The 10871-nt window shown below is 40.3% G+C and overlaps 1 protein-coding gene across 5 annotated transcripts in view; it reads left to right on the plus strand.

The window, feature by feature from the left end:
* The window catches only part of ntrk3b (neurotrophic tyrosine kinase, receptor, type 3b), a 148273-nt gene that overhangs the window by 113403 nt on the left and 23999 nt on the right, over positions 1-10871 (plus strand). For 4 of the 5 annotated variants that reach the window (XM_031848519.1, XM_031848523.1, XM_031848521.1 and 1 more), the window contains one exon: positions 8739-8869. In XM_031848519.1, the coding sequence (XP_031704379.1) occupies positions 8739-8869 (131 nt within the window). The remainder of the gene's footprint in view (positions 1-8738; positions 8870-10871) is intronic. The other variant, XM_031848520.1, reaches the window with a different exon arrangement.

The raw sequence follows: 10871 nt of genomic DNA on the forward strand, positions 1-10871 counted from the left end.
ATATATATATAATTTTATTTTATTATTTTATTTTATTTTATTATCAGAACAGTGAAGAAAAGGTTACCCTGAAAATGCACACAGTGCAGTAGGTGGCGGTATGCGCCTATGCAAGTTGGTTGCGATCCGCCAATGGAATTTAAAGAAGAAGAAGAAGAAGCTCCTCCATGTACAGCTTCTTATCACTGTCTATGTACCAACGTACATTTATAACAAATACCACACATATTACGGTAATCAGCGTTGCATATGTGTCTGACCCAAATACCTTTTGTTGTTCAGTCTTTGTTCATCCTGCATCGCTCTTTTCTGGAGCCTCTCCCAGCTGTTAGCAGACTGTTAGCGAGCTGTACCCAGCATGCAGTTCGGCAGTGAAATTTTATGAATGTACAATTATTAGTGCTACAAATTGTTTATTTGTCACAAACTGTTGTGTCGTGGTGTTTTGCCCTGTTAAGTTGTTGCTCAAGAAGTCCAAGATGAGCTTCTTCTTCAGCTCAGCCCATAAGGGAGTGAGGTTCAGAGAAAGCTCTGAAAAGATGGTTGTTGATTCCAGGTGCAGTCCTATGAAAAAAACGCATCCAGATAGACAGAAACCATGTTTAAATTCAATGAAGAGCCCATCAGACACAGTTGAAAGTGAAAATACAACTGCCTTTTTCAGCCCATATAGAGAACAACTGCACAGACTAAGTGGTAAGCAATGGAAATGAAATAAATCCGAGAGTAAATTAGAAATGTTTGCTTCTGCAAACACGATTAATTACTTTTGCAAACTAGAGTGGTGGCAATATGCAAAAAAAAACAAAAAAAATAAAAGTTGCTCCACATTTCCTAGTCTTTGGTGTGTCTGCAAACACGTCCTGCATTAACATTAAGACCGGACCAACGAGTTGCCAATTAAAGTTGGATGTAAATGTAACACATTCTCATGAGAGTTGACAGGTCAGCTAAATACATATAAATACTTTATTCCCATCAGGCCTACAGGGTTTATTTTTTGTAATACTCTTCTGCTTGAGTACAAACACATTTGATACTGTATCTTTGAGTACACTGCACTAAGATGTCAAATATAGCAATTTTGTGTTGGTAGTCACTTTCAAAGAAACCTCCCCTGAGCAGCAAGTGTGAAGTACTTAAAGCTTAAGTGTGCTTAATGCTTAAACTTTAATCCAGCAATAACACCGAGGTTGAGCTTAAGGAGAAGCCATTGTCAAAAGGAAATCAATGTACAATTTGATCTCTCTATATAAGTTTAGTGGTATGGAGGCACTAAGTGTTCAATTTCAATTAGATAAATACAACATTATGAAATTAATAAAAGAAATGATTCAATTGTGTAAAATATTTAAAAAGTATATGCAAAGGTCTACATTTTTTTTTTGAAATTGCATTTAATTATTCTTCTTTTAATATTAAGAGTTTAATTGGAGGTCATTTTCATTATATTATATACATTTTTGTTTTGTAATGTTTTTCACAATGTAACTCTTTAAGACGGTGTTGTCACCAGTCATCCCCTCATCTTTCAGCCAATCACAGGCCGCCTTCTTCTCCTAAGCAAGCTCAACAACTGCTGCTTCATTTCGGCAGTTAGTTAGCCAGAGCAACAAGTAATTCTGAATCAACCAACTATCTTTTGCTGTGTATGACTGCAATACACAAAAACTCCTTTTATTTAGCTTGACATGCTACGCAGCTAATCGTCTTAGCCAGGCTGGCTTGTGAGCTTGAGATTATTACCTTGCATCGAAGTGAAGACAAGAACATTTCATGTATGATTATTTATTTCATAATGTCTTATTTATTTCTTTAATATTGAACATATTGGGACTCCATATCTTTGGCTTGGCTTGAAATTTTAAACTTGAAATAAACCAAGATGAGTGTGTGATGCATGTTTTTGTTGTCATAGTGTAGCCAGGAATTGCTGTCTATTCACACACAAGACATAGTGTTGATCAAGGCCAGGCAGCAGCAACAGAAACGCAGGCCGGCAGGCAGCCAGCCGCAGCAGGTTGGGAAGAGATTCCCACTGAGAGACAACAGTAAATGCTAGTTGTTCATGTCACAGTCGCACAACCACGCTGAAAGCCCCTACAGTGAATTTGATGGTGGGGAGCTTTTTGTATGCTATCAACTGGTGGATGAGTACCTCTCACCTAACTATGAGCTCTCTGTGGGGCTCTTTCTGTAGGCAAGCTAAGCTACGAGTGCATTACAGTGATCTCAGTGAAATTATTCCCCTTCTGATTTCAGTAAAAGCCAGATCTCAGAGGAGAATGGAACAATTCACATCATATGAATCCGTTGTTATAAATAAATTGTATAATTATTTGTGCTATTAATCAGACGATGCATGACTAATCCTATATTCAATAGGTCTTAATGTGAAGTTATAGTGGTAATGTTTTATGAGAGCAGGACTAAAGTGGCAGTGTCTTGCTTTGTTCTTTGTCCCAAAGAAAAAGAAACTGTGTGAGTGAATTATAATTCCTGACAAGTAACTTCAAAGTAACTAAATGTAGAGCTGATGCAGGAAATGGTGTTTGGGGGGGGGGGGGGGTTGAGCCGGCAATGTTGAAGCGTCCACCCTGCAAAAGACATGTTGTCAATGAGGAGAAGCCCCGCATCGATCGACCCACCACACACTCAGGAAGGCTGTCAGGCAGAAAAATACTCACGCACACACCTGCGAGGCAGAAAGGCACACAAATGCACAAAGCTGGCATGTAGACATCTTCAAAGGCACACAAACACACAAACACACACACACACACACACACACACACACACACAGAGACAGACACAGGTACAGAACAAAGCCCTCCAAACAGCTTTGCTCCCCCTGACCTGACTAGCTGAGTAGAAATTTGGCTGCGTTGTCTCTCGGCCTCCAGGGAGAACGTCCGCTGCCGTTGAGGCCTCAGGTGAGCCAAGACAAATGAATGATGCTGAGCTGCGGGATGGAGATTTAATCTCAGGGCTTTTCAGCGTGCCGCTCTGGGTAAATAGGCAGCAGGATGCAGCCCAAGTCTGCCTGCAGAGGAAACTGAAGGTTAAAGTGACTTGTCCTTGCCACTGTCGATAGGCACGCTCCCTAATAGCTGTTTCCTTCCCATCGGTGGGGGAGAACGAGGCTGTCAGTGTCTATTTAGAGGCTGAAGAAACGAACATAGATGGAATATTTATATTGGGGGGAAAAATAGGAAAGAGGGGGCAACTGGTACAAATGGAGCGTTAAACAGGTTACTGAATGGACACAGTGGTTTCCACAGTTTCCTCAGGAGAAATCACTATTTTCTTTCATTAATTTGTCCGTGCAGACATTATTTGACAGTTTTACAGTCAGGGCAATAACCTGGAATCTTTTCATGATAATACGCATTTAACATTTAGGTAGTATATTATTATTATTTATTTCACAATAAGTTAAACAAGTTTGTTTCAGCTGCAAGAGGAGAGAAAAGAAATTATAGCAACAGTCACTCAGGATTAAGAAAATACAATCTTGGGTTAAAGAAAACCTTGTAAGGCTTGATAAAGCCTTTTGCGGCTCCAGAGGGAGCTCAGCTAAATCCGATACATTGCCTCAAGTGATGTCATTTGAGTTGGTGTCTTTTGAAGTGAAAGTATAGATATTCTTTTGATGTCATAACATTATTTTTTGAATGGTTCCGATAGCTTTGAGAATTTGCTTTGAAATTTACAAGATACAATCCTATGTATTCTGCCAATCGCATTTATTCAGTCCGAAACACAACACATCGTAAAAGTGAAATTTTGGCACAGAGCGAGTGCAGATCATCAGTTAAAGTGAATTTCAGATATCAGAGACTGAAACGACATATAGCTCTATATTGAGGATAAACTAGCTACAGTGTTCTACGTGTCAGGTTTTACAGTTTCTCCCCGTCATATTTCTTGGCAAATATGGGCTAAAGTGTAAATATCATAAATTACAGTGGTGCAGGTTTAAAAGTGAGATGCCGCCACAGTAACGGCAGTATGTTTACGCCTCCCCCTCGATATGGCTCCGTCAGTATGTAAACCTCTCCGTGCAATCACAGTGTACTGATGGATGGGTTCGTTTTTACACCAACATCAGTCTTACTCTTACGGCATGACAATATATTCCTGTGTCGTCTCATATTGCTGTAGGCAGTGTATGTCAGTGTGGTCTAGTGGAAAAGCCTGTTTAGTCTAGAGTCTCTTTAAAAAAAATAAAGTCTCTAAACTGGGTTGAAAAGTTTCCAAATCTGGTGACCAAGTTGTTAAACGGGCAGCAATGTTCATCTTACAGGAATATAAGTGGCACTATTGTTTTGCTGCCTGATCAAGAGTCCGCAAAGCTTTGTCAAGCGCGGTTGAGTTCCCATCAGTTATTCTACGCAGTAACATTTAAATCTTGACACATTTTGACACCTACAGTTAAGGCACTTTTTTGGGCTTTCTGACTGTCATATACCAGATCACAGTAACTTCTGATCTCCTAAAGAGAGCAAAGGGAGACAAAATTCCTGGAGTAAAAGTGCAAAAAGAGTTCATGGATCATCCAGTGAAGGCCTTTATGTGATTAGTAGAAAAAAAGAGTGAATTTCTAAAATAATGAAGTGAGTTTAATAACAGCGAGTGTGCTTCAGTTTGGTTGATTTACATAATGACAAAGATACAAGTTTGGATATTGTGATGAAGCTGATAAGATATGTTTAAAACAGATGCAAATGACCAATTTGCACATGATAAGGAACCCATCGATGACGCCTCGCCTCACCTCACGGCAAAAGAGAATACACCAAAAGTGAAAGTCAAGATAACAATCGAACGCTAACTTATGAGGAGAAGTTATGATATTGTTGTCTGACGTGTGGTTGAAAAAGTTTTCTCAGCCGCCACCTGCTGATCGATAAAATCCTTCACATTGTTTCACATTTTCTGGCATTTCACCAACTATGTCACCCGGATGAGCTTAATGGCGGGTGCGACGACAGTATAAGCTTCAATACCTGGATCATCAGCGTGACAGGCAAGCGATAATAAAGGCAGCGCTTACCCTTGAATGATCATGAACGTTGCAGGAGCGCATGGAAAAGAATTACAGCAAAAGATTATTCATATTTCTTAAGGAAAGTACAATAGTGGAGAAGTAAAGATAGGATTCAGTGGGGGGTGGATGTAAAGCCTGGAAACTCTTAAAACAAGTAAGAAAAACAATCTCTGCTCCTTTATCAGCTGCGAAAGTGTCAGAGACATTTGGCCTTTGAAATCTAGTCAAAACACATTTTGAATTAAAATGTGTATCGACTTTGGGGATGTTTTCTTCAGCTCTAGGAGAGCAGATTTCTGGTGGATGAAGCTTTGACAGCAGTGATGTGTGAGTGTCCCTGGTGGGACTCTCACACGCCAAACTGTCTGCCAGCTTCTGCCGACACTTGTGTTCTGATCTACTTTAGAAACTGGGACATGTCTTCATATTTAACACCGATTTTCAGCAACGGTGGTTCTGATACCATCTGACAGGGACACCAGAGGAGCAGGTGACATTTTTTATGAATCGCCTTCTCAACATGTTCGCCAGATGGTCTGGTGATTCTGGAGAAGTTACACAAAAGGAAAGGAAAAAAGAAAAAACCAGAGGGACGGTCAGACTGAACTAGTCTGTGTTTGTGAATGAGGAAATATTTCAGAGACTACACCATTCTGTGAACTCTTTTTGGCTGGCTCACGTTTGTTATCTCTCGCGGCAAATCCTATACGAGCTAAATAACGTGATCATAGGCGGTAAGAGTTCAAATGGATGAATTGGAAAATTGCAACCAATCACACCTTAACAGTATGTATTTATAAAAAAAACAACGGTGGTCCAATCGTACTGAGGATGCTGACGTTCTACAGGGGACATGTCTGTCTCTTAGCATTTTAGCCATAATGTGCATATTCAAGACCCTTTTACAGGAACCCTTGTTTCAAAATGAGTCAGCTGGAAACATTTAAGAAGTCACCTGGAGACAGATTTTTACCCAATTCTTGAAGCTAACGTTAGCCTAATTAGCTCGCTAGCTACAGCTGTAGGAAAGTCATCTCAGTCAAAGGAATTGACGGTCTGGCTAGAAATGAGAAGTTGAGTTTTTCAAGATATTTCCTCCTCAATTCTCTGTCAAAAAAAACGACCCGTGTTGCTTCAATAGCTACTAAGAGTCTTGAGGGGCAAATCCGCCCCCATTCTCACAGCAAACTGCACAAGCTTAAAAGGGCCTAGCAACAGTAACTAAGAGGGGCAGCGTTGGAAATTGTCAGTAAACGCTGAAAACACACCAGAGCAGCGGGGAAGTGCGGCCTGCATCAAGCTGCCACGCAATGTATGTGGTAACCTGCGACCGTTCAAATCTGTGGAATTGCGGCTAGAGAATATTTACAGCCAATCAGTAAACAGTCTTTTGACCTGTTTTACAAATAATTTCTTCCCACCTGAAACACATGAACATGTTTTGAAGGCGTCGCATATAAAATCTTGGTTCACCTGCTTGTCACAATTTCCTGGCTGCAGAAAAATATAATCATTGAAGGGAGTCAAACTTCGCCGCTGCTTGGTGGGTTTTTTTTTTTGCTGAAAGTTAACTGCCTCCTCTGCAGAAAGAGATCAAATAGCATTACTGTAGGTGTTGGGAGAAGCTGTAGCAACACTGACCTGCCTCAGAGTTTCAGGATGCCTCACTTTTATGTTTGCTGGTGACAACAGATGCAACAGCTCATGAGCTCTCGCTGCAGGGACGTCAGTGATTTTTCAGTATGTAGTCTTGTGTGCTCAAGACTCCTCAGTGACATATTTTCTATAATACGTATACAAGCACAAGTGTGATTTAAAAGAACACACAGATGGAGGGCGGATAAAGACCCTGGAAGTTTACTTCTCTATCAAGGACACGTTGTACTGGTTGACTTTGCTAACAAGAGAATGTATAAGAAGCCTGCAGATATTTTGTGAAAATAGCGCATGATGTGTCAGCTGCATCACAGGGCAGTTAAATCAATACATGCCAATATGCAGTGAACAGCTCTTTCCTATAGCAATAAAAAATCCTTGAATTAGTGATGTCACTGTCAAGTCGGACAATCGGGCCAAAAGATTTAGCTTGATATTAAATTAAATTTAAAATTTGGTTCAGCCTTTTAATAATTCATGTAATTATGCCGTGCTGCCCCATTTATTTTTCATCCATGGAGTGGAAGCTGGTGCACCTCTGTAATGAAATCTTAGGCTCTTAATGGTTTTGATCAGATTAAGAGAGGAGTGGTCCACAGACACTGAATAATCTGTCCGGGGGCATAAACGATTAACATAATGACTTATTTAAATTGGTGGCATTCCTCCTTATGTACTTTATAAGTAATTGTGGTTAAACAAATATTGGACAGTGATTGCTTGTAACCAATAGAACGTAATTTAATTCCAATGGTTCACATTTTATTTTATTTGTAATTTATGATTTGCTTTCAAATGTAATAACTTTGGTTTGGACCTTCACCTATGTATGTGTCTCCAGTTGCTGAGCATTAAACAAGCTGGTTTATTATCATATTTTAACACAGATATAGTTACTGTCTGGCTCAAACTACTGTGTGATGTCCAACCCTGTATATTGTGGTAGTGCCTCTCATTTTCTTTTACATGTCTGTTTGGGAAACTATATATAAATATATCTGTGTCTATGTGTACATTTTTTTAGAAGCGCTGCAATGCTCATGGTAAACCTACAAGCTATCATGTTTTATTCAGAGGCATGAAGAGCCGTTCTGTGCAGGAGCCAACAACTCCTACACTTTCCCAACTCTTTCATACTGAGCCTGGCAGGTATCAGGGTGTAACAGTTTACTCCTGATACCTGCCATTCTTCATACTTTCTGTCTCACTATTTTCTCACACTTTCTTCCTCTAGCTCTGTCATGCTCACTCATGCACAACACAAAAGGCTGAAGGTCACAACATCCAATGATTGGCTGTAACTGTCCTGCAACTTTAAAATGATCCCAGAGTGAGTTGTTAGGAAAGAGAAATAGAATAAGAAGTATAGGGAGAGACAGTGGGTCTGTTTTTCTCCCCATGCTCAGCTTGTTGTTTTATTTTCCTCACAGAGATTTTACAGAAGTTCGACATTTTACAATTCTCATCTCATTAGAAAATGTCCCGTTGTGTTGTTTTCAGTGCCGACAGTAAAACCAAGTAAACCAGATAAGAGATGTGTGGCTCGGTAGGTCCGGTGTCATCCTGCAGTTTCTTTGCACTTTGGAGATTTAAAACCACTTGAACCAACAATGTTCCCAATATTGTAACTTCACAGTTAGATAAAACATTTGTCCCACTTTGACAATAACACATATTTGGTTTCTGCTTCACTGTATCACACTTATATAAAGAGAAATACTGAAATATAAAGACGTTTGTTTTTTTATGGATTCACTATTAAATCAAAGATGTCTTCTGCATCATTTTTGTTCTCACTTCCTCGAACTGTATCTTTACAGACTTTAGATATTGATATCGTGATAATCGTACTACAAATATCTGCCAGTGCGCTGCTCTTTGCTTCTTTTCTCCCTCAAAACATTTTTTCTGCAACCACAGCATGGGATTTTTATCCCACAAAAATGTGTAGCATCTGAGGAAAGCCTTTTTAAAATGACTCATGTCACTACTTTCCTCCCTCCCTCCGTTTCTCACCCTGTCTGTGGTTCAGTAGTCCAGCATATAAAGCGGAGAGACATCATCCTGAAGAGGGAGTTGGGCGAAGGAGCATTCGGTAAAGTCTTCTTGGCAGAGTGTTACAACCTCAGCCCCACCAAGGACAAGATGCTGGTGGCTGTCAAGGTATGTTTTCTATGTGTGTGTGTGTGTGTGTGTGTGTGTGTGTGTGTGTGTGTGTGTGTGTGTGTGTGTGTGTGTGTGCGCGCTCGTGTTGCAAACAGCACAAAAGGAATTGTTCGACATTTTGGGTAATACGCTTTCACTGTGGAGAGTTCGGTGAGAAGATCACCACTCATATCTGTATGAAAATGTGAAGCTAAGCCTTGAAACAGTGGAAACAGTGAGCCTTATCCGTGATATAGTGCCCTCAAAAAGCAAAGCAGTGTCAAACTCATGGACAACGCAAATTGCAATGAGTCTCATTTTATAGTTTGAAAAAGAAAAAAGACCAAACAGTTGTGCAGTATAATGTGCCAGAATTTTGGGTGAGCCTTCCTACGGAAGTCCAGTATTCATGTTGAATGATGTGTTGGCCTATCACGAGCCCCTGCAGTGGGCTGTGCCATCATAAATCAGTTTTATGCGAATATCATGGCCCTCTCCGCAGGCCAACCACCATCACTGTGTATATCCAGTTCCACTTACAGATAGCCACTGGTTAGTAATCCCTCTGATATGAGCAACTCTGCAACTCTACTCCTGTCAGTAATAATGCAAAAACTATGAGAATCGGTAAAACATGAATTTACTGCTCACTATGGAGTAAACCACCTGGTGTTAAGTTAGGAGTAGTGAATGGAGTCTGGTGCACACGATAGGCTAAGCTAACCGTCTCCTGATTGTAGCTTCATACTCACACTTGAGTATGGTGTTGATCATCTCATGTAACTCCCAGCAAAAAAGGTGATTAAAGATATTTCCCCAAAATGTACTAGAAATGGGGATTTGGCATCTGTAACCTGAGACACAATTGAGATAAAAAGAGACTTTAAAAAGTGTTCAGTTTAGTGGCTCCCGCCAGGGGCAGGGCACCCCAACCTCTACCTGTCTTTGTACCCCTTCAGAACCAGTCTAAGTATCAGCCAAGGGACTGGCAATTACTGTCAAGCAAAGTTAATACTCCGATGAACTAGATGCTTTGTTTTAAAGAGCTTCAAACATTTAGAAGCACTGACCCTGTGTGGTCAATGATTTCACAGCGCTCAACATTAAGCTGCGCTTGCCAGCTCCCAGTGTGAATATCAGCGATTGTATGATGGTGAAGCAGGGTTTTACTGAAGTTGAAGACTCAAAGCTACACAGGAAACTAAGATTAAAAACAATCCAGCCAGAACACAGCCCTGACCTTGACAGGAGAAGTTAGTGGAAGAGTTGAGATGAAGATGATGGATTGTCTGGCTGTCACTTCCTTTTCTTACTATTATAGGATTAACAAAGTAACTGTTTTATAATAAGCACCCTCTACAAGGACCTCTTTATTTTTAAAACACAATGCAATGTGCATTTTCATCTGAATATGTTCCTGTCTGTGATGAAGCAGAAACAGGCTCTGTGAATACACTTAAAGGTCAACAAAAGGAAAATTCATTGCAGCGCTTTGCCTCAATTTATTGTAGTCGAGCACTTGAAGGTATTGTTTTGGAAGGATGCCCAGACAAGAAACATATCCTTAAGAGTGCGGTTTGATTTGGTAATAGATTTTTATGGCCATTTTACCCACTCTGCCGTACATCTCAACCACCTCCAGCACTTCACTGCAAGAACAGCACAGATGACTAAATGTATTTCCATCCCAAGGTCTTTCCATCTGTAATAGCGTCAGCAGCATGCTGAGAAAGCAGGTCTCCAGGCCAAGGAGATCAAAAGAAGCAACTTGCTGTGTTTTCTTATTCCCGAATGATGTGTCAAGAGTCTTATTTTCCCCTCCGATAGAGGCTGCAATATAAAGTACGTTATTACTGTTATGTGATTTTTTTTTTCTCCCTTCTTTTCTGATAATGACGCCAACTGACATCACATCAACATTTGATATGTCATGTGTGCTCCACTTCAGAGGAGTTCAAGGCACTCCTTGTTTGATTTGTCTACCAATCAGATCAATTTGTTTTGTGGACAGTTTCTTTTT

Source organism: Anarrhichthys ocellatus, unplaced genomic scaffold (genome assembly GCF_004355925.1).
Source record: "Anarrhichthys ocellatus isolate YVR2014 unplaced genomic scaffold, GSC_Weel_1.0 scaffold8, whole genome shotgun sequence".
NCBI lineage: Eukaryota > Metazoa > Chordata > Actinopteri > Perciformes > Anarhichadidae > Anarrhichthys > Anarrhichthys ocellatus.